We start from the raw sequence: 27,793 nt of genomic DNA, 5'->3' as shown, positions 1-27,793 counted from the left end.
CTGCTACCCAGGAACCTGGGGGTGGCCTGGAGAGAGGCACTGGTTCCAGACCCCAGGGGAAGGGGACTCGAAGTCAGCCGCTGATGCTGGCTGGGCGGGTTGGGGTGGGCGTCTCTGCCCTGCAGGAGGGCTCCTCTCTGAGTCACTGCCTCGCCATCGTGACTACTGCTCATAGCAGGCCTGCTCCTCGCCGGGCCCAGCGCCCCCCAGAAAGGTGGGCAAGACCAGAATCCTACTCCCCAGTGAGACGACTGAAGCAGAGGGGAGAGGCCTGCCCAAGGCCTCTAGCGAGGGTGGGACTTTCAACCTTGGCTTTCCATCTGGCCAGCCTGATTCTAGCCCATGTTGTCCCTTGTAGCAAGCAGGCTTTCCTCTCCCATCCCACCCTGCGGTGCTTGGAGGAGGGCTGTGGGTAGGTCTGGCTGTGGCTTGTCCAAGACTCTACATGTAGCTGGCCGGGGCCTGTGGCTGCTGGGGTGGGGCCAGGGCTGCAGGGGTGGGGCCTGTGGCTGCTGGGGCGGGGCCAGGACTGCAGAGGTGGGCCTGTGGCTGCCAGCGGGTGGGGCCAGGGCTACAGGGGTGGGGCCAAAGCTGCTGTGGGGCAGGACCATGGCTACAGGGCTACTGCTGGCTGGCTGGCTGGTTCAGTCCTGCTTTAGCTGAGGCTTCTGCCCATGGCACTTGAGCACCTACCGTGTGTAGCCCTGGTGGTGTGGGGGGCGGGGGTCAGGAGCCCATGTTCTGAACGTCCAGGCCCTGACCTCCAGGGCTGGCAGTGTAGCCCTGGTCCAGACCCAGCGAGTGCAGGCTGGATGAGCCGTTGAGGGTGACCCTCCCTGCCCTGATACCCAAAACAAATAACTGGGGCCCACGAGGCAGTCCCTGCCACCAGCACCCAACACTCTGGGAAGAAATTCCTTTCCCCGCTGATCGCCCACCCCCAGCCTGAGCACTGGGGGGTGTCCCGTCTGCCAGGGCTCCTGGCGCCCCCACACTGCGGCACCCACCACAGGGCCGGGCCAAGCCTCTCACTGACCGTCTCCCCCTTCCTCTCCTCATGCTTCCTAGTCTCACGGGAAAATGGTAAGCACCTAGCGCCCAGGTCCTCCCACCTGCCTCAATCGTCCCAGCCTGGCGCTGGTACTTCTGCCCGGAGCCAGGGGACCCAGGGGCCTGAGGGGCTGGGCTCAGGGTTTTCTTGGTCCTTCGTCCTCCTCTCCCTTTCCCGATGATGAAATGATTTGTATTCATGATGAAAGACTTGCCCGCTAAGACAGTGTGAAAGGAAAACCCCGTGATCCTCAGTCCCTGGAGCTCGGGGTCAGAGGCTGGGGTTTCTTGGTCTCTCTTCAGCTCTCCATCATCCTTTTTGTTTTTCTGTGTTCTCTCCCTCCTCCCTCCCTCTTCCTCCCCTTTTCCTCTCTCTTTCCTTGTTTCTTTCCTCCTCCCATCCCCGCTGCACCCTTCCCCTCTCCATCCCACCCTTCGTTCCTCTTTCCCGCCATCTTTTCTAATCCAGTAGGCTCCTATTTGCCAAACTCTTTTTGTCTGGACCACTTTGAAAGCCCTCTGTCCGAGAGCTCGGAGAGATGGCGAGGCCTATGGGGTGGCTGAAGGGGAGACAGGGAAGGGGGCAGCTGTGGGTTGCTCAATGGGGGATGGCTTCACAGAGGGTGCCCCAGGCCCATGGCTGTTCCTGCCTTTTTGTTATTGTTCTACTTCAGAGAAGTGAGGTTTTTTTAGCATCACATTTAGGAAGTGAAAGTGGGTGGTCAGGCCTCGTGGAGGGGCCCTGGGTGGGGCCCTGCACTCATCCTCTCTGGGGTCTTGTCCCCACTTAACATTTATCTACATATGCACTCAGTGGAGCATCCTTGCACATGGGCGCAGGCAGGAGTGCAGATCTGCCCATGCGTGTGTGTGTGCACACACAGGAGAGCTCACACAGCACGGGTGCACGCGAATCATACATGTTAGGACATGTGTGTACCTGCAGGGACAGACACAAGTGTGTGCATGCACATGCTCACAGGAGCACTGGGCACACTCAGGCACAGGTGCACATGCATAGACACACGTGCAGGCACAGATGCACACCCATGCATACAGAGGCACATGTGTGCACATACAGTGTGGGCAAGACTGCAGGTACACACGTGAGAACATGTTCACACAGGCACAGGCACCTGTGCATGTATGCATATACGCACGTGCACATACTGCACAGGCAAGAGTACACATGGACATGCACCAGAATGTCTGAAGCCGTGTCTGTTGCAAGCATGGCCCCTCTTCCCCCCCACAGTGGTCCTACGGCTTCTACCTAATTCACCTTCAAGGAAAGCAGGGCTTCCAGTTTTTCTGCAAAACAGAAGATATGAAGAGGAAGTGGATGGAGCAGTTTGAGATGGCCATGTGAGTTCCAGGGCGGCAGCCCCCAGGTCCCGCGCAGATGAGTTGTATGTGGGGGTGGAAGCCCAGGTGGATTGTGTCAGTGGTTCCTCTCAGACCAGGGGCGGTGGGAGGCAAAGTTGGAACGTCAGGGACACAGACAACCTCCATCACCCCTGGGATGCCAGCCTCAATCAGTGACATCCTCTTTAACAATCGATCCAGAGTGAGAGGGCTCTCCCTCTGCCACAGCCTGGCCCAGGCAGGCTCCGCTATCCTGCTGGAATGAGCCATCCCACCCTTGAGGCTGAGCCTGGCACGCCTGGCCCACAGAGCAGTGACCGGCTGGGAGTGGCCATGATGCCAGAGGATTCCTGGTGACCCCAGTCTTCAGGGTCTTACGGGCTGGTGGCTTGGCACCTGTTTTTGAAGCCACAGAACTATTTTTCCATGAGGTCCAAGAGGATTCACATCCTAAATATGTGAAACAGAGAAAGATGATGAGCGGGTTCCCGGAACACAGACCCTGGAGGGCCAGCAGGGTTGTCTGTGCTTGAGCTCTGTGGGCAGGTGAGCTGGAGCCTGTGGGCAGGTGCACTCGCCTCTCTGACCGTTTCCTCTGGTGAAATGGAGAGGGGAAGGCCTGTGTTCTGGCCTTTTTGGGAGGATCAAAAGGGAACCATTGGACACAGCAGGGCCAGGGCCTGGCTCGTGGGAATAGATGCAGCCAGCTGGTTTGCACCCAGGCTCTGTTGGGGAGGCCTGGGGCATCTTCTCTTCAGCCACTCACTTTCCATGGCCTGTAATTTTCTCCCCGACATCCTATTGTGGAAAAGTTCAAGTGTTCATGGAAGCTGAAGCGACATGATGGTGAACAGCCGTCTTCTCACCACGCTGCCGCCATCCGCATCACCCCACCCCACCCCACCCCAGCCATCCAACAGTGGGGTGGGGTGTCAAAGTGAATTGCAGCCCCCCTAAGTACCTCAGGGGGCCCAATATTTGTTTAGCTTCTGAAATTTCAAGCTTATATCCCATGAGGCAAACAAATCTTAAGTATATGTTTTCTGAGTTTTAACAAATGCCCACACTTGCCCACATCCTATCCCAGTCAGGACCTTAGACCACCACCCCCCACCTGGAAGGTTCTCTCAGGCCAGTGCAGCAGTGTTAAAGCTTCCTCTCTGACCTGCCTTCTACCAGCAGGGAGTCTGGGCCCCGAGTCTGTCCCATGTCGGGGGCAGAGCCAGGCTTGGAGTCCAGGCCCTCTCGGATTCTGCACAGCCTGGGTCCGGAGCCCAGCTGGTTCCCAGGATGGCTATATGATGGGGCTCGGGGAATCTAGCGGGGAATCTAGCGTCTGCTCTCTTTCCCTCCTGCCAGGTCAAACATCAAGCCAGACAAAGCCAATGCCAACCACCACAGTTTCCAGATGTACACGTTTGACAAGACCACCAACTGCAAAGCCTGCAAAATGTTCCTCAGGTGTGGGAAACCCCCTCCTACAGCCCTCACCTCACTCCACGCCCACCCCAGGCCTCCAAGGGAGCTTGGTGTTCTATCTGTCCCATGTTCCCTGTGGGAGGCCCTGAGGGGTTAAGGGAGTATACCCCATAAGAGTCAGGCCCGTGCCAGGCATGGTGGCTCAAGTCCCAGCACTTTGGGAGGCTGAGGCAGGCGAATCGCTTGAGCCCAGTAGTTCAAGACCAGCGTGGCAACACGGCAAAACTCTGTCTGTACAAAAAACACAAAAGTCAGCTAGGCATGTTGGCCTGCACCTGTGGCCCCAGCTACTCAGGAGGGTGGTGTGGGAGAATTGAATAAGCCCTGGAGATTGAACCTCCAGTGAGCTGTGATGTCACCACTGTGCTTCAGCCTGGGTGACAGAGTGAGACCCTGTCTCCAAAAAAAAAAAAAGACCCCGCCAAGCCCTTGGAATTTCAGATCTAGCCAGGAGGTGATTGTTCCTGGGTGCCTGGGATGCTGTGTGGGGCAGGGAGGCAGGCTGGTAGAGGTAGGGGAAAGCAGGTGTCAGGCTGTCTGGTAAGGGAGGAAGGGAGGGTCCTGGATACTCAGGGCTATGAGGGTTGTGTGTGCTGGGAGACAGCCAGCCAGGTGAGCCTGGGTGGGGACAAGGGCCTTGACCTTGGCAGAGAGGCATGAGGAGCCGGCCCCAGCCTCGACCTCATCTCCTGCCCTCCCCTGTGCAGGGGCACCTTCTACCAGGGATACATGTGTACCAAGTGCGGCGTCGGGGCACACAAGGAGTGCCTGGAAGTGATACCTCCCTGCAAGTTCAGTGAGTACCCCCCCCACCCCCGCACCCCAGTCCCTGGCCACGCCCGCTCACTTCTGCCCTCTACCACCTGGGTACTGGGCCTCAGGCACCGTCTCCCACGGGGCAGCAACCAGATGAGGACACCAGTGCTCATGTGCCCCGGGGCAGACACCTGCCGCACGTCACACACTTATCAGGAGACACAGCCAGGATGAATTCCATTCCAAGCCCTCTCTCCTGATGGGTACTTGAGGACCCCTCCCCATCTCCTGCATCCTCTGCCCCACTCCAGGAGGAAGCTTCTAGAATCTCCACCCCCAAACACGGCACAGAACATTCTCAACAGGTGCATGGAGGTTTCTCATCACAGAAACACCGGTCACCCTGGGTTCTCCCGGCGGGTGAGGCCTGGCCATCAGTAGCTATAGCCATGTTAGTAAATGGTTCAGACACACACACATGCACGCGTACACACATGGCAGTTACAGTGGGTCCCTTGTGTTCATGCCCATTTAGGGAAGCTTGAGGCTCAGGGAGGGGAGAGGATTGAGCCAGGCTGGCAGTGGGCAGAGGCAGGGATGCGCCCTGGAGGCTCCTCTGAAGCATCTTGGGTCGGGGGCATGCATTTGGGGTTGTGCCCAGCTCAGGGCAGCTGGACAGCGGTGCAAAGCCTGAGACGGTTCTCTCCAGAGAGGTTTCAGACATCAGGATGTCACCTCCATCATCAGCCCCAGAAACTGAGGCTTGAAACTTTCAGCGATTTGTCTACACTTATTAGCGGAGCTTCCATTCAACAAAGAGCCCCCAGTGGCCCCAGGCCGCGTCTCTGGGTCTTGTCTCCTTGGGCCTCCTGAAAGTGTCTTAAGGCAGAAAAACAAGTCAGGCCGGCTTGTCACCCAGAGACGCCATTGCCCAGAATACATTTTGAGCTGTGACTTTAGATCAATAGTTAATTCACCATTTACTGTGAGTGCCAGCCCAGTACCCTAACCTGGGGAGAGGGCCGGAAGGTCAGCCCAGACCCCCTTGTCCACGTCACAGGCCCATTGCAGCCCCCTAGCTGTGCACAGGATCCCGCAGCCCCTGGAGTTAGTGCTGGAGTTAGTGCGGGAGGATTCCGCAGGCAGCCTGTGGCCTGAACGCAGCTTTTCAGCTGTGCGCATCAGTACTGCCCTCTCGTGGCCGCATGTCCCCAGACGACTGGCTGCAGCTACTTAGAATCTTTTTTTTCTTTTTCTGATTCCAAAAGTAATACGTTTACTTATCAAAAATTTGGAGAAAAAAAAAGAAATGAAATTTTAAAGAAAGTATCACCTGGGAACTTACCTAGAAGTGATGAAAGGCAATATTTTGGTATATTTCCTTCCGAGTTTTCTTTGTAATTTTTCTTTTTCCCCCCTGATTATTAATTACTGACTTTCCATAGAAAATTTGGAAAATGTAGACAAGTGTAAAGGAGGAGAGAAAAACTACTACTCCTATCCCCAGGCAAAGCCAGCTGCCATGAGGCCCCGAGCACTGTCCTGCTTTCTGCAGACGTGCACACCCGCCCACCCCGTCTCTGTATGGTTTTGAATTTTTCTTAGTATGTGTAGTTGGGGTCCCACTAGATAGGCAACTGCAGGTCTTTTGGAAGCCAGCATTGCTGTCTGCATTGTCCCATGTCCTGGCAGCACCCTGGCTGGCACCAGCTCCATTCTCCCCAGGGGCCTGTGTCCTTGCCCCCCTCCTCATCCCTCTGCTGGGGGACGCTGTCCTTGCCACTTGTAGCCATTTTTCCCTTAACAATGTCCAAGCTGCGTTCCCTCTGATCCAGGCTTCTACCTTTGCTCTGAGGTTTGGCTCTGGGCAGTGTTCCTTTGACCATTGTAGCCTTCACCCCGGGCTCCGCTGAGGCTGGTTTAGCTGTTTGCTGCCCATGGGGGCCGAGATGTCCTGGAGAGATGCTGGCCTCTCCTGAGAGCCCTTCCTGTGGGAAGCCCCCATCAGGCACAGTCACTGCTGCTGTCCAGCTGCCCCCACCCCGACCCCTGCCCACGGAGCTGGAACCTGTTCTGTGGTGTCTGTGGATACCTCTGTCTGCCCAGAGCTGTCTGCACTGTGAGTGCTGGGTGGTGTGGAGGTCACATCTGCCGTGTGTGTGAGCTGTTGGGCTCCTTGCCTCCTCTGGTGGTGGGTGGCAGCCAGCTTGGCAGATGGCTGGGCCCTAAAGGGTCTTGGGAACATTGGCTCTCCTGGCACCTAAGGTCTTGTGTCCTTGAGCGTGTTGGCACCTGGGTGTCTGAGCTGAGGATGGCAAGCAGGTGGCATGTGTACCAATGCCTCCTCATCACTTGCCCCGGCAGGCATCACTAAGCGATTGTGGAAATCTCCCCTTTGAATGCCAGGTACCACCCCATGATCCAGGCAGCTGCCACCATTCAAAAGAGGTAGCCCAGGCGGGACAACCTTTTTGCCAGCTCAGGTCTATTACCTAGTCCAGGTTCTCCCATGAGCCCCCTAAAGCCGGAGCTCAGACTTTGCTGCCAGAAGTAACTGAGAGGCTTTCACAGCCATGAGCTCGGACTTGCGTTGTCCACGATCCATGTCCAAAACAGACCACTTTGTAGCTTGACTCACTTACTGTCTTAAGCTTGGCCCAGAGGCTCGCGTCAGTGTGAGTGAGAGCTGCACGGGGCCTTGGCGTCAGTGGACTCCCCTCTAACACCTGACTTGCTTCCTTTCCAGCTTCTCCTGCAGATCTGGTAAGTCCCCAGAGTTTTTCCCCTCCCTCTGCCCCACCCGTGCCACAGCCCTGTGTGCCCAGAACCAGAAAGACCCAATTGTCTGTCTCTCACCACTCCTGGGGCCACACCGGCTTGGATGAGCCACTTTCAGTCACAAGAGGCCTCTGCTTTCCTTGGTGGGTGTCAGTAGAGTCCTCCTAGGGGCCCCAGCAGTGTCTTCCTATCCCAGCTGCCCCCCTCATTCCCTTGCCCAGTGGCTGCTCACGGCTATGGGTACAGCTCTGGGACCTGCACCAGCCCTCCTGCCCCCGAGTACCCCAGTTGGCTCAGAGCCCTCTGTTTAGCTGATGTGGGGATGGAGTCACTTCCAGGGGCTTCGTGTGCCCCTCGAGCTGTGGGGTCCACATGAACCAGCCTCCATGGAGGATGGAAACTTAGTCGTATTTGGCACTGTGTGTCCCAGATGGACACCACAAAGCCCAGGCTCAGAGCGGGTGGTCAGGGCAGGCTTCCTGGAGGAGGTGGGAGCCTGTGGTAAGAAGTGGGAGAGGGAAGGCTACAGACCTTCCAGGAGCGGAGGTGCACAGAGGTGGAGTATGTTGCCCTGGTGGGGGTGTCACATAGGGAACAGTGTCCCTCTCCTCCCCTGCTCCTGCCTTGACCCCTCTATCTAGGAACGAGTGGGGACAGGGAGGGTGGGGTGGGTCGATGCGTGGGCCACAGTCAAAGAGCAGCCTTCCCTCATCACTGTGTTCTGTCCTTGTCCTCACAGGACGCCTCCGGAGCGGGACCAGGTGAGTCTTCTGGACCTGGGCCCTCTGTTATCACGCATGTCAGCCATCACCTGGGAGCTGAGCCAGGGCCTGGTGTGGTGATGGCCAGGCCTGCCCAGCCACCAGATGCTCCAGGCTCCTGGATGCTGCTGCCTGGGGCCCCTCCCTCCTGCCTCTCCAGCCTCCATGGCACCTCCTTGGGAGTTGGCTCTGTTTCTGATAAGGCAGCAGCAGGCTGTGGGGACAGGACCCAGCCTGAAGAGGAGCAAGGGCCTTCTAGCCAGGGAGGGGCACCGAACTGCAGCCAGAGACCTGAGATCAAAAGGCACTGCCATCCTCCCACCTCGTCCTCCGTCCCCTTCCTGCCTTGCTGCGGGTTTCTTAATGGAAACGTGGTTTTAGACAGTGTAGAAAGCATCGTGTTCTCTGCAAACTTGAGTGCAGTCCAGGCAGTGCTCAGTACAGCCTCGCCCTCATAGGCAGAGGACAAAAGATGAAAAACACCGCTGCTGCTGCTGGGGCCAGGCGGGAGCTGGGCTGGGAGAGCCATGGGCTCCTTGACAGCTACAGGCAGGGCTGGGTCAGAGCAAGGCTTGTCTAAGAGCAGCCTCCACATTCCCTGGGGGCACAGCCAGGACCCCCATTTCAGGCCCAGAGCACCTTTGTGAGCTCTGTGGCGTTGGGCAAGCTGCTGGGCCTGCTGACCCGTCGCCCGTCTCTGACACGAGGGATCCCCCGTCTTCTGCCCCGCACAGCTGCCTGTGGGCCACAGATCTGAAGGGTGTTTGGAAGAAAACGCAAAGTGCCATCTGAAAATAAGCTGCTGTTCCATGATGACCCCTGAATCTGTTTATTGCATAAATAATTTACTTACAATATTTATCAAAAAGACACGAGGCTTATGGAAAGGATTTAGGGAGGGGAGATGCAGGCGCAGGGCTGTGTGTGCTAGGGGAGGCCGAACTCGGTGATGGGGTGGGCTGCCAGCCGGGGCCAAGTCAGTCACCGAGTGAGCTCTCCTGTCCTTTGCAGGTCCCAAGATGGTGGCCATGCAGAATTACCATGGCAACCCAGCTCCTCCCGGGAAGCCTGTGCTGACCTTCCAGACAGGCGACGTGCTTGAGCTGCTGAGGGGCGACCCTGAGTCTCCGTGGTGGGAGGTGGGTCCTGGGGCCCGGGAGGGTCGAGGGTCCCCGGCTCCGGCTCCTCCCTGCTCCCCGGGGCAGAAGCGTAAAGTCCTGCACATCCCCAGGCAGAGGCAGAGGGGCGAGAGACCACAGGGAGGAGGAGGCACAGGGCGGCTAGCAAGGCCTCTCCCGCCTCAGTACCCCTGTTCTGCGCCCATGGCGTGCGTTCTTGGGAACCTTGGCCTGGGCTCCCCGGGTGTTTGCTTTGACACGGTAGGCGATGCAGCGTCCCTTCCCGGGAGAGGCCCTCCTGCCCTGGTACCCAAGGCCTTTCTCCATTGGCCTCTGTCCTTCCTACCTCTGTTGTGTCCCGTAGGCCCTCCTCAGGCTTCTGCCCTGGCCGTGCCATGCCTACCCTCCTCCCCACCCCTACTCAGTTCAGGCCAGCAACCTTCGCGTGATCATGGGGTGAGCGGGTAGGTTCGCTCCTTCCCCAAGTGGGCACAGATGTTGTCATCGTGATGTGGTTTATGGTTCTGAGCCAGGAATGTGCTGCTCTGTTTCCAAGGCCCACAGAGTGGAGACCTTTGTGGGTGTTCATCCCCACCTTCAGCAGATGGCTGGGCTGTAAAGGGTTCTGGGAGCATTTGCCCTTCTCCTGACACACTGAGACCCCATGTCGTTGAGCATGCTGGCACCCAGGCATCTGAGCCAAGAACTCAGATACCCAGTCCTGGGCCCCTCTACCAAGCCCCAGTGCTCAAGGGAGCCCCAAGACCCGCAGGTCAGCAGAGCACCACGGGGCCTCGAGGGCACTTAGCCCAGCAAGGTAGCTTCCCACGGGAGCTGACATTAGAGCTGAACGTTTGTTGATGTTCAGGTTACAATGATGCTGTGGTCATTTTGTCATGGTCATTATCAGTCCATACTCGGTGATGAATTTCTTGTACCAGACCCTACATTCATGTAACAGGAGGTTCAGAGGGTGCAAAAGGCCATCTGAGCTGTGCAGAGTATCAGTCCTGCTTTGTCCCTCCCCGGGTATGACAAAGGGCTGCCAGCTTCTTGGGGGGCCTTGCAGAGGTGTTTTGGCGCTGTGCCAGGCCTTAGTGCTCTCATGTCTAGGGTGGGACGCCCTGCACCTCCCTGCCCTAACTGGCTGCCAGGTCAGCTGAGGTTGGGAAAGAAGACATTGGCTCTCCCACCCTCCAGGAGCGGGATTGGCATACACTGAGTCCGTCTAAATGGCCCCACACTCCCATAGGCCAGGCTCGGCCCCCTTGTCCTAACCATCTCTTTCCTCTGCTAGGGTCGTCTGGTGCAAACCAGGAAGTCAGGGTATTTCCCCAGCTCATCTGTGAAGCCCTGCCCTGTGGATGGAAGGGTGAGTCCTTTCCCACAGAAGCTTCTGGAGCACGGTGGCCTGGGTGCTGAGGGTTCTGGGAGCTGCCTTCTCACGTGGACATTTTTGGCTTGTTCGGGATGTCCTTGCTAAATTTAGGCTGCTGTGAGCTGCTTTCTGGAGCTGGAGCCCAGAAAGAAGATGAGTGGGGGGCTGTGGGGCGGCACGCTCTCCTCTGTTTAAAGGGCTCAGCCGATCGGGTGTCGTTTCGTCGTGGTTTTAGAAACACCAAAACAGGCATTTCTGCAGCAGCTGTAATGGGGTGAAGACCAGCCAGCTGCCTTTCACCAGATTTCGGGGACTCTGTAAGTTCTCTTGGACTATTACGCAGCCTTAGAGAGAAAAAAAGGCTCCCCTCAACCATAAGGATTCAAAACTAGACTTGATGCTATTTAAAACAAAGGCAATATGGCATTTCTTTCATCTGAGGGGTATGGAGCGAATTCTCGGCTCTGTAATGAAAGGCAGCAGGCAGGCTTGAGTAAATGAGTTACCCCACCTCCACCCCGAAAGGACAGCTCAGAGTGAGAGCGTGGAACCTCTGAAGGTGCAGAGGTGGGTTGCTAACCCCACTGCGGCAGCCCCAGTGCCCCCCACCCCAGCCCCAGTCCCGTCAGCCTGTGTGCTACCTCTGCTGAAAGGGCAAGTACTCGGCGCTTAGGGCACTTTGCGTGACCAAGAGGACCAGGCAGCAGGGGAGGACAAGAGTCACGAACTCACTAGGTGGCCTGGGGCAGGTTCCTTCCCTTCCCCAGGCCTCAGTTTCCCCATCTGCATCGTGAAAAGGGTGCGAGGGAAGAGGTAGTCTCTGAGGCTGTGCCCAGCCTGTAGCCCAGTGAGGCCAGGGTGGAGGGCTGTAGCCAGGGAGGGAGCCCTACCTGCTCACTGGAGCGGCAGCACCTGCCTGAGTGTGGCCACCACCAGACCCCCACCCCGGGATTTTTCAGACCTCTGGAGCAGGGAGCTTGGCTGTGGGTGTGCTCACATCCACTGGCTGAAAACTTCCCGCACCTTCGGTCCTTGCTGTCCCAGGGGATCAAGTCAGTGTTAGCTGGTGGCTACGCCAACATCTGTTCCATCAGACCCACGGGGCATCTACTCAGAGATGAGGTTGTCCTGGCCACTGCCCTTGGGCACCTCCCAGGCCAGGGGCGCTGGGGCTAAGTCCACAGACGGTCCCGTCCAGGGCAGCCAATGCTGGGCCCTGGGGGTTAGGTCACTGACAATGACCCCCTCTGAGCCCTGCTCTGTGGGTGGCCCTGGGAGGACGTTAACACTCTTGTGCTCTGCCACCAGCCGCCCATCAGCCGGCCGCCATCCCGGGAGATCGACTACACTGCATACCCCTGGTGAGTGGATCGTGGGCTGCAGACATGGGCATCTGGTGGCCTCTTTGTTATGGGGGCATGCCCGGCGGGTCTGGGTGGTGCCTGTGAGCAGCCCGGCAGGGTGGAGGCCCCAGGCTGCCTCTTGCCATCTCCAGGGCACTGAGCCCAGTGGCTCCCAAATGCCTTCTCTCCCTCCTGGCCTGTAACTCTCCAGGAGCCTGGGGGAGTCCTTCTCCTGTAGGCAGCTGTTAACCCTCTCTAAAACAGCTCAACTGGCCCAGATATTTCAGGGAATTAAACCCTTTTTAAATTTTATCTGCACCATAAAAGTGGTATATTTAAGATCACAGGTGTAATCCACTTACTGACAATACATTTGCTTGGTGGGAACAGTGAGGCTGTTTGAAATCACAGAAGTCCCAACTGTCCTGACAGTGTGGCAGCAGATTTTGGGAGAGAGCTTGCCTTGCCCTCTCAGGGTGGGCTTCATTGCAGTACAGGTGGCAGGAAGAGCTTCATTTCAAAATCTGTTCAAAATTCAACTGACATAGATGTTGGCAATCTCCAATGTGTTACCAAAAAAATCCACATAAGCAGTTATGACTTTACTGCTTTTGAAATAGTGAAAATATATTTTAGGAAAGAAATTGGATCTACTGAATACTCTGAACTCCTCTGGCAGGCCCTCGGGGTCTGTAGAGCAGAAGACAGCATGTGGGACTGGCTGGTGGCCGTAGTCACCCCTCTATTTTACCCCTCTCAAGATCTGTCCTGAGCCTCACTGTATCCCACCGTAGGCAGGGTTGGATGCCAGACCCCGCCCCCCCCCCCACAGTGGTGCCCTGCTCATAGGGACCCAGCCTGTTCTCTTGGGTTCATTAGGAGATGAGCTCTCAGATGAGGACTGCAGAGTACTTCACGTGGCCTGCCACGCACGGAGGGCTGGGCACCCCTCGGACACTGTCCTCACTGCCGCTCTCATTTCCTCCTGGCCCCCTCCTGTAGGTTTGCAGGTAACATGGAGAGGCAGCAGACGGACAACCTGCTCAAGTCCCACGCCAGTGGGACCTACCTGATCAGGGAGCGGCCTGCCGAGGCTGAGCGCTTTGCAATAAGCATCAAGTAAGTGGCGGCTCTGGGTTCGAGGAGACCCATCCCCCAGTGTGGTTCTGAAGTGGAGACCACCATCCTCTCCATGTCCTGAGCTCGTGGGGTTGGGGTGGACATGTCATCTGTTGCCCAAGTGAGGATATTATTGAGATGAAAGCGGTGCTGAGGGGTCAGGGGGTCTCTACAGGTGTGCTGGGCAGGGCCTGAAACCCTGGCATTCACAGATGGTCCATGTTTACATCACTCCTGGCTGCCCTGGGGGCTGGGTTGGACATTTTTGGGTTACGGGAACCAGATAAGCTCAGGTACAAGTGGGTGGGTGAGATGCTGTGTGAGCTCAGGGATTTCCCAGCAGCCCCACAGGTTGAGAGAATGGACTTGTCATGCTGCTCTAAGGCAGCCGGGGGCCTAGGAGAGTGTCTCCTGTGACTACTGCTGCCTTGTGGCTTTGGCATAGTCTGGGCATCCTCCTGCCCTATGCCCTCTCCCTGGGAGCTGCCTCCTTGTGGGGCTGCAGTTAACTCTCCAAGAGACAGACCCTGATGGGCTGGAGCCCACCAAGCACTGAGCTGGTGGGACATTGCCCACCTGAAAGAAATTCTCAGAAAGCCTTCTGTGTGCCTGGCCTGCAGGAGGCTAAGATGGGCCTTGCCGACCGGGAGCTGGGGGTGGGGCGCACACCCTCATGGCGCACATTAAATCCAAGGAGAAACAAGATGGGTGCTGTATGAAGGCCTCACAGAGGACCAGGCAGCCAGGCCACCATTTGTTTAATGACTGTTTATTACATTAGCTGATTTCCAGATGTTAAACCAACCTTGCATTCCTGGAATGTCCCACTGGGTTGTGGTGTGGAGTCCTTGCTATGTGTCTGGTTTATGTAGATAAATACAGTCATGGGCCACATAATGACATTCCAGTCTGTGACGGACCCCATATGTGGTGGTGGTCCCATAAGATTATAACGGAGCTGAAATGTTCCCATGGCCTGGTGATGTCATAGCGCAGCCCATTACTCATGTGAGTGTGGTTGTGCTGGTGTAAACAAACCTACAGTGCTGCCAGTCATAGAAGCGTAGCACAAACAATTCTGCACATACATAGTATGTGATCATCATAATACATGAATGTGTTACTGGTTTATGGATTCACTATACAGTGCTTTTTATTTTAGAGCATACTCCTTCTACTCACCAAAAAAATACTTAATTGTAAAACAGCCTCAGGCAAGTCCTTCAGGAGACATTCCAGAAGCAGGTATTGTTGTCATAGGAGTAAAAACAACAACAAAGGAAAAAACCAGAAGAAAGCTTATAGAATAAAGATACAAAGAAATAAAATATTTTTGTACAGCTGTATAATATGTTTGTCTTCTAAGCTAAGTATTATTACCCAAGATTTAAAAAGTTAACAAAAATTAAGAAGTTCATAAAGTAAAAGAGTGACAGTAAGCTAAGGTTAATTTACAATTGAAGAAAGAACGTTTTAAAAATAAATGTAGTGTAGCCTCAGTGTCCAGCATTGATAAAGTCTACAGTGGTGCACAGCAATGTCCTCAGCCTTCACATTCACTCACCACTCTCCAGCTCACCCAGAGCAACTTCCAGTCTTGCAAGCTCCAGTCATGATAAACGCCCCATACAGCTGTCCTGTTTTTTATCTTTTCTACTGTGTTTTTACCATACCTTTTCTAGGCTGACCTCATGTTACAACTGCCTACGGTATTCACTAGGTCTGTAGCCCAGGAGCGATAGGCTCTGCCGTCCAGCCTAGGTGTGGGGTGTACAGTAGGCTGTGCCGTCCAGCCTAGGTGTGGGGTGTGCAGTAGGCTCTGCCGTCCAGCCTAGGTGTGGGGCGTGCAGTAGGCTCTGCCGTCCAGCCTAGGTGTGGGGCGTGCAGTAGGCTCCACCATTCAGCTTAGGTATAGGGTGTGCGGTAGGCTCCGCCGTCCAGCCTAGGTGTGGGGTGTGCAGTAGGCTCTGCCGTCCAGCCTAGGTGTGGGGTGTGCGGTAAGCAATGCCATCCAGACTTATATAAATGCACTCCGTGGCGTTCGTACAGTGATGGAAGCACCTGCCTGCATCTCTCAGGACAAGTCTCCCTGGTTAAACGCCGCCTGACTGTATGGGAGAGAGATTTGGTTTGCCAGCTGCTTGCTAAGGATTTCTGCATCCATAGTCATTAGGGACATTGGGCTGTAGTTTTCTGGTGATGTCTGTGTCTGGCAAGGGGGTGGGTGGCATTCGGGGGGGGATATGGGGGCTCCTCTGTAAGGTCACATTTGAATTGAGACCTGAGGACATGAGGGGGCCTTGAGGACAGAATGAGGTGAGTGTCTGGCAGGGGCAGCAGCCGGTGCCGAGGCCCAGACAGGCTTGCGCTCAGCACCTCTGAGGAGCAGGCCCGAGGCCTGGCCGGCCAAGCGGACATGCAGGGAACGATGTCAGGAGATGTCAGGGCTGGGCCCAGCTGCTCCACAGGGAGGAGGAGAGGCTTCTGGTGCCAAAAAGCAAATGAGCAGAAGCCTAGGACAGGAGGCCTCAGCAGGGCTGGAGGCCAGGAGAGGCGGAGAGCTGAGCAGCCAGGGGTTCCGGGCCCCAAACGAACAAGGAGGGCAGGCAGGCAGGCAGGTGGCAGGAGCTGTCTGGGGCTGGTGGCCCGAAGGGCTGGGGTAGGACAGGGCTGACAGGGAGTGGCCCTAGGGGCCGGGGACAAGGGGCTTTGCTGCAGCAAACACAGAATGAGCCTGGCTGCCAAGGGATCCGGGGCCATGTGGCCCTCATGTGACTGCCGGGGCTGTGTGGCCCTTATTCAGTGACCACCGGGGCCATGTGTTTGCCCAGGTTCAACGATGAGGTGAAGCACATCAAGGTGGTGGAGAAGGACAACTGGATCCACATCACAGAGGCCAAGAAATTCGACAGCCTCCTGGTAGGTGACTTCCGGCTCCGGCCGGCTCCCACCCCAGCCACAGGGGACAGGTGCTTCCTCCTGGCCCTGAGCGAGTGGCCATGTTTCTTGTGAGGATTGAATCTTCCCAGTGTGGGAAAGATTTAGGGAATTGGTTTTTAAGGCACTAGGACAGCTAGAGCTATGTCACAGCCTCTTGAATTAGGACTTCTGACCCCCAAAGCTTGAGCAAGGTGGTTGACCCTGGTAAACAGTGCAGGGGTGGGGTGGGGGCAGCCCAGGCCACCAGCAGCCCCAGATTCCTCTCGTGCTTATCCTCCTGCGAGAGCAGAAACTGACGCCCAGTGGGGCTTCCAGCTGGGGCCTAGCTGGGTAGCCCCGTTACACATGTATGGCTTCAAACAGCTTCTTCTCCAACTCACCCCCACCCTCCGTCCCAGCCAGAATGCAGTTAGAGGCATAGTCCTTGAAATGATTTTAAAGTTATGCCTACATTTTCTTTTCTTAATTACAAAAGTTGTATATATTGAGAACTCCTGATTAGAGCCCCCAAGCTCTTAGCTTCCCCGCTATGGCCACAGAAAAGCACAAGGTCAAGCAGAAATCCATAATTTCGGGCTGAGTGTAGTGGCTCATGCCTGTAATCCCAGCACTTTGGGAGGCTGAGGTGGGTGAATCACTTGAGGTCAGGAGTTCGAGACCAGCCTGGCCAACATGGCAAAACCCCATGTCTACAAAAAATACAAAAATTAGCCAGGCATGGTGGCACACGCCTGTAGTCCCCGCTACTTGGGAGGCTGAGGCACGAGAATTGTTTGTACCCAGGAGGTGGAGATTGCAGTGAGCCGAGATTGTGCCACTGCACTCCAGCCTGGGTGACAGTGAGACTCCGTCTCAAAAAAAAAAAAAAAAAAAAAAAAAAAAAATCCGTAACCCCATCCCCACCTCCAGAAAAACAAAAGCGGAAACCAATGTTCGCATCTCAGTGAGTCCTCAGGACCTCTCTCCACACAGCTTAGGTCTGGTTTATATTATATAAATAATAATGCTGGCAATACCCCAGCTGATTTTTAGCCGACTTTTCGAGGCCACAAACATTCACCATTAATGAATCTTTCCCTGGCTGATGGCCGCATGGCTGTGTGTCACTTGGAGATCTTGTTATTTCTAGAAGCTTACCGCAAGTGCTGGGTACAGAGTGTTTCCATTTTTTCCATTATAAAGGCTGTTGCAGTCAGCATCTGTGTTGGTCAGTCTTGGCATCTTTTGCAGATTATTTTTTCTAGAAACATTTGGGGGAGTTGCTGTTACCTTCGAGGTACTGACCACCCACCATGGGCTTGGGGGAAGTGGGGAGTTCTGAGGAGTCCAGGAGGCTAGTCTCCCCCACATGAACCAGGAGGTGGGAAAGGGAGGCCAGGTCACTGGGGGAGGACTTCCTGGAGGTGGCAGCAGCTGTGAGTGAGTGTGTACGCCCTGCAGGAGTTGGTGGAGTACTACCAGTGCCACTCACTCAAGGAGAGCTTCAAGCAGCTGGATACCACACTCAAGTACCCCTACAAGTCCCGGGAACGTTCGGCCTCCAGGGCCTCCAGCCGGTCCCCAGGTAACGCCCCGGCCCAGCCAGCATGCCAGCACTCCTCGGAGGGGTCTGCCCTGGCCCACTTCCCAGGGCCCAGATCCTGCCCTCACAGACCCAGGCCAGGAGTCCCACCCCCGGGAACACAGCCCCGTTCCCCCACCCCCAGTGTCACAGATGCTATCGTGTGGCATCTCCTGGGCCATGTGACAGGCGGGGACTCTGCACCTGCTCAGAATTGCTGCTCTGTGTCTTGGCTCCCTCACCCAGAGACCAGCGAGGGTTGGAGGGGCCAGGTCCAGGCAGAGACCTCTGTGCATGGAGCTGTCACTGGTCGGAGAGAAAAGGGCAGGCCTACCTGTTCCCAGATCCCTCCCTATGCCCAGCCCCTGGGCCTCCTCTGTGAGAGGCAGCCTGTTTGCAGATTGGACTCCACAGCTCAGACCAGGGAAGGCCACATGGAATCAGGGGCAGGGGCAGGCCCCGAGCATGCGGCTTCCCGCTCAGGACTCTGTCCAGAGTCACCCTACGTCCTCCAGCCCGTAGGGACCTGCAGGGCCATGGGTCCCACACAGGCCAAGCTGGACAGGAGAGGAACAGCTGGCCTTAGTGAGCACCTGCTGTGTGCCAGGCGAGGGCATGAGAGGAGGTGGTCCCAGTTTGCTCTCAAGGACACAGGTGCAGAGAGTGGCTCCAGGGTAGCTCAGGTGTGGCCGAGCGGCACCTGTGCCTGGGTGGGGCTTGACAACCCGTGCTGCCCCCTGCCTCATTTACCCCCCTGTAGGGCCTCTCCTGCCAGAGGGCCTGCCCCACCCCATGCCCCCTGGCCTGTAGCTGTGCCCACCGTGACTGTGCATGGATGCCCTGCTGCCCACCTCACGTTCTCTCTCGCCTCTTTGCAGCTTCCTGTGCTTCCTACAACTTTTCTTTTCTCAGTCCTCAGGGCCTCAGCTTTGCTTCTCAGGGCCCCTCCGCTCCCTTCTGGTCAGGTACCGCTGCTCCCCAGGGCGTGGGGGGACCGGGCCTGTGGCAGCTGCCTTGGGAGACCCAGCACGGAGCTGCCCACTGGCCCCACAGCCCTGCCTGACGTGGCCACAGTTGTCCGCAGTCTGGCACTGGGTGGAGGGGAGGAAGGGGCTGGGGAGGCCGGGCAGAGGCTGCTGCGGGCACCTGAGGACACGTCAGGCTTGGCCCCGCCCTTGTCACCACCCACCCCCTGTGGACATACCCACCCTGATGGCCACTTCCCCAGCCCCATCCACTGCCATTCCTCCTTGTTCATCAAGAGCTTTGCCTCTGGTAGCAGAAAGCAGGTGGCCACGAGGAGGAGCTGTGGGACTTGGGTGCAGGGAGGAGGGGGTTTCAGTCAGCCCTGACCTCATGGCTTTCGGCTGCCAGAGTCAAAGTCCCTTACCAGCAGCTGTGTGTGTTTCGCCCTCAGCCATGGTCATTGTCACCAGTCTATCAGGATTCTGCGTCTGGGCCAAGCTGGTTCCTCTGGGTTTCTGGTTGGATTTGGGCTCCGGAACTGGGGGACCACTGGAATGATGATGGTCAAAGCCTGGGCACCTGCTCTTGTCCCTAAGAACATCCTCGTTGCAGGGACTTGGATGTGCTGTTTCCCCAGACCCAGAGGGCAAGGGGCCCTGGGACTGGAGGCCAGTGTGTCCCTCCAGAGCCTTTCTGCTTGACATCCTTCCTCTCTGGGTACAGAGCAGGGTTCTGGGCACTAGGGGAGAGACCCAGCTTGGCCCAAGGGCCTCCTGGATCCCTGGGCTCCTCCTGCAGCTGTGTGACGCTGCCCATCTCCCTCAACAGTGTTCACGCCCCGCGTCATCGGCACGGCTGTGGCCAGGTACAACTTTGCCGCCCGAGACATGAGGGAGCTTTCGCTTCGGGAGGGTGACGTGGTGAGGATCTACAGCCGCATTGGCGGAGACCAGGGCTGGTGGAAGGGCGAGACCAATGGACGGGTGAGTGGCCCCACTCTGAGGGTGCAGGGCTGGCCTCGCTGCAGCCCCCACCTGGTTGGGCTCAGGCAGACTAGCACCACAGCTATGTCCACACCCCAGGCCCTGTCCCAGACACCCTCTGCAATCTCCCGCCTCCTCACAGCAGCCCAGAAGGTTGGCATTCACAGGGGGAAACCGAGGCTCCAGATGTTTACCACAAACCCAAGGTCACACAGCCAGGAATCGGCTACAGAGGTCTGATGTGGATCCAGGCTCCTAGGACCCCCCCACCCTGTTCCAGTTTTATTCTGGGCTGCCCTCATAGCTGCACTCGCCAAATTACTTGCAAGTCCCCAAGCTCTGTTTGCAGGAAGGGAAGTCACAGGACTGAGGAGGACACGGTGTCCTTGCTGGGCTCCTCCTGCCATTCTCTAAGGCCCCATCTATGCCCTGGTGAGGCAGTAGGGATACAGTGTGTCCCCAATCCCTTCACACTTTCCCAAGTGCCAGGTGGGCCTAAGAGTGCCCTGGCCACCCTAAGATTCTGCATATGTCCATGGCCTCTTCATCCCAACACCCCATCTGGACCTCTAGCTTTGACCCATGTGTCTCAGTACCTATCCATCCAAGCACCAGAGCTCCCTGTGCCACCAATTAGAAAATGCCCAGCTTTCTCTGTGAGCTGCAAGCTGCACAGGGCAGGTGCATGGGGCTTCAGAGGGCCAGTTAACCTTGGCTCCCAGTGCTGACCCTTCCATTGTCCAGTGGCTGGAGCCGCTCTGCCTTCACCTATCAGTCTGCCCCTTGGAGGCCCTCAAGTCTGATCCATTTTTTACCCAACTGCCCTGCAGAAGTGTCAAGGCTACTGAGGCTTAGGTAGCCCACCTAGGGGGCTGGGACCACTGGTTCTCAAAGTGGTCCTTGTGTGATTGGCATTAAAAGTCCCTGAAGCTGTAATTTAATAAGCGCATACCTGGGCCCTTTCCCAGATCCAGGTATTTGCTATACAGCATTAAGTTTTATAACAACTAGTTTGAGTATTACTGGATAATTCCTGTCAATTTGACCCTGTTACCATTATGAAACGTCTCTTCTTTTCTCTGGCATTTATTCTTGCTGTAGTCTCCTTGATCTGCTTTTGTGACACCAGCTTTCTTGGGATTACTGCTTTGTGTGGTGTATTATTTTCTCTCATACTACTTAAACTTTTCTATTTTTTTAATATTTAAAATGCATTTCTTATAAATAGTTGGGGAAGCCAGTCTGATCTGACAGTCTTTGGCTTTTAATAGGCATATATAGTCCATTTACATTTAATGTAATTACTGAGCTGTTTGGGTTTAAATTATCTAACTTTATTTTCTAGTTGTCACATCTACTCCTTTTTTCTTCTTTCCTGCCTACTTTTGAATTAATCAATATATTTTAAATTCTACTTCCCCTGCCCTACATTGGTTTGTTAGTTACACACTTTTTTTCTGAAGTGGTAACCTTAGACTAGAGATTACCTTAAATGAGTACTTTTTTACTATTTCCCAGACAATGCAAGGAAGGACCTTGTAACTTTTGATTGTATCCATTTTCCTCCCAACTTTTGTGCAAGTGTCGTCATGTATCTTAATTCTATATATATTCAAACCTTAGAAGACATTGTTTTTGTTTTTTTGTTTTTGGGTTTATATATATATATATATATATTTTTTTTTTTTATTATACTTTAAGTTCTAGGGTACATGTGCACAACGTGCAGGTTTGTTACATATGTATACATGTGCCATGTTGGTGTGCTGCACCCATTAACTAACCTAATTTACATTAGGTATATCTCCTAATGCTATTCCTCCCCCCGTCCCCCTCCACAGCAGGCCCCAGTGTGTGATGTTCCCCTTCCTGTGTCCAAGTGTTCTCATTGTTCAGTTTCCACCTATGAGAGAGAACATGCGGTGTTTGGTTTTTTGTCCTTGTGATAGTTTGCTGAGAATGATGATTTCCAGCTTCATCCATGTACCTACAAAGGACATGAACTCATCATTTTTTATGGCTGCATAGTATTCCATGGTGTATATGTACCACATTTTCTTAATCCAGTCTATTATTGTTGGACATTTGGGTTGGTTCCAAGTCTTTGCTATTGTGAGTAGTGCCACAATAAACATACATTGGAGAGGATGTGGAGAAATAGGAACACTTTTACACTGTTGATGGGACTGTAAACTAGTTCAACCATTGTGGAAGACAGCATGGCAATTCCTCAGGGATCTAGAACTAGAAATACCATTTGACATTGTTTTTGTTTTAGGCAGTTGTGCTTATTTAGATTTACCCCATGTTTACCCTTCCCAGGGCTCCCCATTTCCTCCTGCATTATTGGATTTCCACCCAACACCATTTCCCTGCTGCCTGACATCCCTTCTCTTTCATATTTTTTAAAGCATATCTGCTATTAATGAATTCTCAGTTTCTTTTGAATCTAAAACCATGCTTATTTCACTTTCTTTTTAAATATTCACATTGTAAAATGTTTGTAACATAATTTTGAAACAAAATTTCAAACGTATAATTTCAAAATTTCAACTTAAAAGTGTCAGTCACCTGCCCAGATTTACCAATTGTGAATGTTTTGCCCCATTTGCTTTATCATTTGCACTGTGTGTGTGTGTTTGTCTATTTCTCTCTAACTCATTTGAGAGTAAATTGCAGAAATCATATTTCTTTACCCCTAAGTATTTCCTAAGACCAAGGACATTCCCCTTTGATATAATACAATTATCTAATCCACTGTCCATATTCAAATCTTACCAGTCATCCCAATCATGTCTTCTCTAGCTCTTCTCTCCTGGTCCTGGATCCAATCCAGGATCATGAATTGCATTGACTTGCTATGATCCCTTAACTCTCTTTAATCTGGAATATTCCTCAGCCTTTCTCTGCCTTATATGACTTTTACATTTTTGAAGAGTTTGAGCCAAGTATTTTTATAGGATATCTCTCAATTTAGGTTTGTTTGATGTTTCTTCATGATTAGATTGAGGTTCCATTGGGAACACCACAATGGGGACGTCGGTACTTTCTCAGTGCCATAGTGTCCTGTTAGGACATGAATTATGCCAGTTTGTCTCATTATTTGTGACATTAACTTTGATCATGTGTTTAAGATTATATTTGCTATATTCTTCTACTGTGAAGTTACTGTTGACTGTAATTAGCAAATAATTTGCAGGGTAATACTTTGAGGTTAGGTAAATATCCTGTTCCTCTTCAAACTTTCATGTACTAGTTTTATCTTCCCTTGATGAATTTTATCCTATTATTTCTATTATGGCTGAAAAATAGTGATTTTTTTACTATCTATAGATATTAGTTGGCATTCTGCTGTAAGGAAAACTTTCTTTTCTCCTGTACTTATTCATCTTCCCCCAGGAATCAGTCGTTTTTCCAAGGAGACCTAGTTCCTTTTTGTGAGGAGTTGTTTTGAGTTCATTTTTGAAGTTCATTTGAAGTTTTGAGTTCATTTTACTATAATGTGCCTAGGTGTGATTTTATTTATTCTGCTTAAGATTGGCAGAGATTTTTTTGAACCTGTGGCTTGATGTCCATCACTTTTGGAAATTTCTCAGCCAGAATAGTATCTGCAGACAGCGTGTCTGTTCCATTTTCTCTCTTTTCTCCTTGTAGGACTTCATTCACAAGGATGTTAGAACTTTTTACCATGGCCTCATTTTATTTCCACAATTTTATGTGTTTTTCATCCTTTTTTCTCTCTGGTTTTCTATCTAGTCACTTTCTAGTGACCTATCTTACAGTTTATTTGTCTTCTCTTCTGCTTTGTCTAAATCCCTCTATTGGATTCTTCATTTCATTCATTGTATGTTTCAGTTCTAGGATTTCTATTTGATTTCTGATTTAGTTTCTCTGGTAAAATTGTCTGCCTTTTCATCCGTTTTCTTAAACGTACAAATTAGAGTTATTTATCTCCCCTGACAGATGACCTCAATACCTGTGGGTTGATTTCTACTGCCTGCTTTTTCTATTGGTTTTTGTCATTTGGTCCTGACTGAATGCCAAGCTTGTGTATTAAGAAAAAACTGTAGTTGTTCTGGAGGACGTTCTTTTCCTCAGGAGGATTTATTTTTTTTCTGACTGGCAGCTGGAGGGTGGGCAGATCATCTTAAACTGGCCAAGGGTGGTGTTTTTCTGGGTTGCTCTTACTCCCAGGCAATGGTTCCACCAGGTCCTTCCGAGAACTCTGGACTTCTGAAGGGCCCCCCATCTTCATGAGCCTCTACTTGCCGTCACCCCAACACAGACACGCACACACCTGCTTACACACACACATACACACACACACACAGACACGATCTTGCCATCTTTTTCAGATTGGCTGGTTTCCTTCAACGTACGTAGAAGAGGAGGGCATCCAGTGACAGCAGGAACGTGGACAAGACTCGCAGATTTTCTTGGGAGAGTCACTCCAGCCCTGAAGTCTGTCTCTAGCTCCTCTGTGACTCAGAGGGGAAATACCAACCTCCCAGTCTTCCACCGCCCACAGGGATAGGGAGGGTGTTGAGAATCCTAAACTCGAACCGTTTCACTGTCAGCCTGCCCTCGGCAACCCATCACTGGGTATGCTATTGTACATAGAGGAAACCTGGGCTAGCCCCACCCAGAGCGCAGAGGAGGGGGCACCAGCAGCGCTGCGAGCCAGGCTCTGGGTGGCAGCTGAGGCCAGAAGCCCATCGCCTGCCCCTGTCTAGCTGAGATGGCGTTCAGGAGCCTAGGTTTGAACAGCAGATGCTGTCCCAGGAAGGGCTAGGGACATCAGAGGGGACCTGCCCCCAGCCCCTCTGCTCAGCCCCTGGACTCAGCCTTGCCTGTCTTTTCCTGCTGCTCCCAGGGGGAGGTGTCAGGCCTCGGGAGGCAGACGGGACCAGAGCCAGGCTGTTCCCTGTGGGCCCACTTGCCCCACTGTGCTAGGGCGCAGGAGGAGAGAGCACTGTGGTGGCCCTCTGCAGCCACTCTGACTCCCCCACTCCCCTCCATGCCAGGGGCACACCCAGACCCCACACGGCAGGTCCCTCTCTTGGAAAGGGCCTTTGCAATGATGAAATTCCAACCCTGCTGCCCGGTCAGCGGTACTGTTTCCTGCCCTGTCTCTGAGAGGCCGTTTCTGGAGTCCTGGGAAGGTATCTGCCTGGCCCCGCTGCCAGGTCAGTACACCTTTTGTAAAAACCCTGAAATGGGCAGGGAAAAAAAACAGGGATTTCCCCTCTCTAGATCCCTGCCAGGTCCCTCTCCAGGAGGCCCCTCTGCTCTCCTGCAGGGTGGTCCCTGAGGGTCTGCCCAGCCTTGGCACGAGAGGTTGCTTCCAGCCCCTGGCAGGGCTTCCTTCCAAGGTCCCCTGCAGCCTACAAACTGGGCCTTGGGCGACTCAAAATAAGTGCTCTTGGGGGTGGCTCTACCCCATTACCTCCCCCAGCCACGACTCCTGGCCTTTGACCTCTGGCTGGGTTAGCCAGACCCTGGTTTCTCTACCCTGATGTTGCGTAAGACCTGGTAACAGTGTCTCCCTCCCAGCTCCTTGCCAAAGCCTCTGTTGAGACCTGGGCTTCCTGTAGCCCCTTCTCCCTCTGGCCAGCCGCACAGCCTGTGGGAGGTGCCCGGCCCAGGTTGGACGTGGGGGAGGCTGGTCCCTGCTGTGGGTGGTGCTGGGGACCTAGGGGCTCCTTCTGAGGTTGGCCTTGTGGCCTCTGGGCTGTACGCCTCTGGGGTGTAGGGTAGAGGCGGGAGGAGTCATGGGGATGGGGAGCGGCAGGGGGAGAGAGGGGCCCCCGACAAAGGCTTGGGAAATGAGGGGAGGTGGAGGCAGGGCAGGGAAAGCGAAGAATTGGCTTGGGAGAGAGCACCCTGGGGCCTCCGTGTCGGGGTATCCCCAGCACTTTGAGCCCTGCGGCCCAGCAGGTGCCGAGGATGGCGGGGAGGAAGCCAGCAGCCCCTGTGTTTACTGTCGTCAGAAAGGTCTCGTGTTTTGGTTTTGGGGTTTTTGTTTTGTTTGTGTTTTGTTTGGCTTGTTTATTTTTTAAGGGGAAAAAAGTTTGTAATTATTTCATCCAAATCTCCCATTACATATCTGTGAATAATAAGAGATTTTATAATAGCAAGAAAATGATGTATATTTTAGTTTGTTGACAAATAAGTCATCATGATCACAAAGGACACTGAGACAAAATAATTTAGAACCCTGGTTTTTGTGAATGTTTTTGTTTTGTGTTTGTTTGTTTTGAGATTTGTGTTTGGTTTGATTTTTGCACTGCACTAAGGCAGGAGGGTTGGAGGGCTGGGTGCAGCCTGGGAGTCCGATGGTTTTCAGCAGGAGACGGGGTGTCCCCTGCAGGGGGCTAAACTGCAGGGACCTGAGATTAGCTGTGAACATGTGGGAGCCCGATGCATGCGGGTCAGGTATCTGGGGGCCCCCCCAGCTGGCGGCAACCCCAAATGGACACAAACTGTACATTTGCCAATGGGTTTTTTTCAGACCGTGGTTTTTACTTGCAAATAAACCTGAGTTCTTTTCTGCAGGAGTGGTCAGCCTTTCGTGCCAGGGGAGGAGGGAATGGCTGGATTCTTCCACCTAAGTCCAGCAGGGTCTGTCTGACTGGGGTGCTTGGATCTCAGGGTGGCCCAACCTCAGCAGGGTCTGAGAGATACGGAGGTAATGGTGCCATGGCCACCTCCCGGCTGGCACAGCACCGTGGGTTTCCCATGCGGTACCCTGGAATTCTCCAGGTGGCATCAGGCATACAAATGGGATTCTAATTCCTGCCCCATCACTTGGGTACCTCCTGAGCCCCTGTTTCTTTACATGTATATTGAAGATAAAAATAGCCTCAGTGGAGTGGCACACACCTGTCATTCTAGCACTTTGGGAGGCTGAGGTGGGAGGCTGAGGTGGGAGGATGGCTTGAGCCCAGGAAGTTGAGACCAGCCTGGGCAACATGGCGAGACCCTGTCTCTACAACATTTTTTTTTAATAGTTGGGCATATGGTGGTGCACATCTGTGGTCCCAGCTTCTCGGGAGGGTGAGGTGGGAGGGTCGCTTGAGCCCAGGAGGTCGAGGCTGCAGTGAGCTGTGATTGCACCACTGTACTCCAGCCTGGGCAACAGAGCAAGACCCTGAATCTAAGAAAAAAAAAAAAAAAAAAAAAACTCTCCAATTTGGTGGGTTCTGTGGTGTATGATAGAGAAAACCAAAATAGAAAATGAGAGATTTATTTCTCCTTCCCCTCATGGAGGACCATCCAGAGGCAGCAGCTCCTTTGCCTTGCCCTGGTCCCCGAGCCATCGGGAACCCTGGTTCCCCAATCCCTGATCCCCTGGCCTCAGGGGGGATCCTCTTTCCTCCTCAGAGACTCCTTCCTGATCCCTCGTCCTCAGAGGCTCCTCCTCCCTGATCTCCCGTCCTCAGCCTGTCCTTCCCTCCTCGTGGCTGCCTCGTGGTCCACGGTGGCTGCTGGAGCTCCTGCCACAGGGCCATGAGACAGGACAGAGATCCCCTCACAGCTCTGGCCAGTGCCTGGTCAGGAAACAGCCCATTTTCTAGAGGTGGAAACTGAGGCTGAGATATGTGAAGTGACTCATCCAAGGTCACACGTGGCCCTTGCACAGCTCAGTCTGATGCCAGAGCCCACGTTTCTGTTTGGGCAGCACCCAGCTCCTAAGCAATGAGTTTCTGCCTCTCAGGCCAGCCCCTGGGTCCCCCACCCTTCCTGCAGGCTGGACCCTGGCCAGCCTTCGCCCCACTGAGGCTGCTGGGAGACGGACCCGATGGGCAGGGTGAAAATGCCCCCTTCTCCAGGAGCTTCCAACCCCGGGAACCTCTCCCTTGGGCCAAGCCTTCTTCTCCCGGACGCACAGGCTGGACCATGGCCATCTGACCCGCCCTCGCCCCCATTCACTGGTACGACAGCCGAGTCCCCCGGAGGGACCCCTTCCCAGGGCCGGCCCCACCCTCCTCACGCAGCCCTCTCTGCTGCTCCTGGTCCCCTGGGGTTGGCAGGCAGGTGTGGGTGCAGGGCGACCCCTGGACAGCTGATTGTGGAGTGGGTGTCCCAGGCTGGTGATCAGAAGGCTGAATCAGGAAGAAGTGATGGGGCCTTGCGTTCTGAGAGAAAATAAAATAGCTCCCATTTACTGAGTGTTTTCTTCTACCAGGCATGGGG

At 54.3% G+C, this 27,793-nt stretch overlaps 1 protein-coding gene across 2 annotated transcripts in view; it reads left to right on the top strand.

Annotated features, from left to right (window-relative positions):
• VAV2 (vav guanine nucleotide exchange factor 2) overlaps positions 1-26,151 on the top strand; it is a 230,501-nt gene extending 204,350 nt beyond the window's left edge. Inside the window, exons 15-28 of one of the 2 annotated variants that reach the window (XM_054500139.2) lie at positions 2,306-2,415; positions 3,775-3,876; positions 4,602-4,690; positions 7,397-7,413; positions 8,168-8,189; positions 9,201-9,328; positions 10,605-10,679; positions 11,994-12,046; positions 13,031-13,147; positions 15,979-16,066; positions 17,528-17,651; positions 18,527-18,613; positions 19,443-19,597; positions 23,953-26,151. In XM_054500139.2, the coding sequence (XP_054356114.1) occupies positions 2,306-2,415; positions 3,775-3,876; positions 4,602-4,690; positions 7,397-7,413; positions 8,168-8,189; positions 9,201-9,328; positions 10,605-10,679; positions 11,994-12,046; positions 13,031-13,147; positions 15,979-16,066; positions 17,528-17,651; positions 18,527-18,613; positions 19,443-19,597; positions 23,953-24,000 (1,215 nt within the window). In that variant the 3' untranslated portion in view covers positions 24,001-26,151. The remainder of the gene's footprint in view (positions 1-2,305; positions 2,416-3,774; positions 3,877-4,601; positions 4,691-7,396; positions 7,414-8,167; positions 8,190-9,200; positions 9,329-10,604; positions 10,680-11,993; positions 12,047-13,030; positions 13,148-15,978; positions 16,067-17,527; positions 17,652-18,526; positions 18,614-19,442; positions 19,598-23,952) is intronic. The other variant, XM_054500142.2, reaches the window with a different exon arrangement.
• Positions 26,152-27,793: the final 1,642 nt, after the last annotated feature.

Source organism: Pongo pygmaeus, chromosome 13, assembly GCF_028885625.2.
Source record: "Pongo pygmaeus isolate AG05252 chromosome 13, NHGRI_mPonPyg2-v2.0_pri, whole genome shotgun sequence".
NCBI classification, from domain to species: domain Eukaryota; kingdom Metazoa; phylum Chordata; class Mammalia; order Primates; family Hominidae; genus Pongo; species Pongo pygmaeus.
The sequence above is the reverse complement of the archived record's forward strand: the minus strand, read 5'-3'. Positions and strand labels throughout refer to the sequence as shown.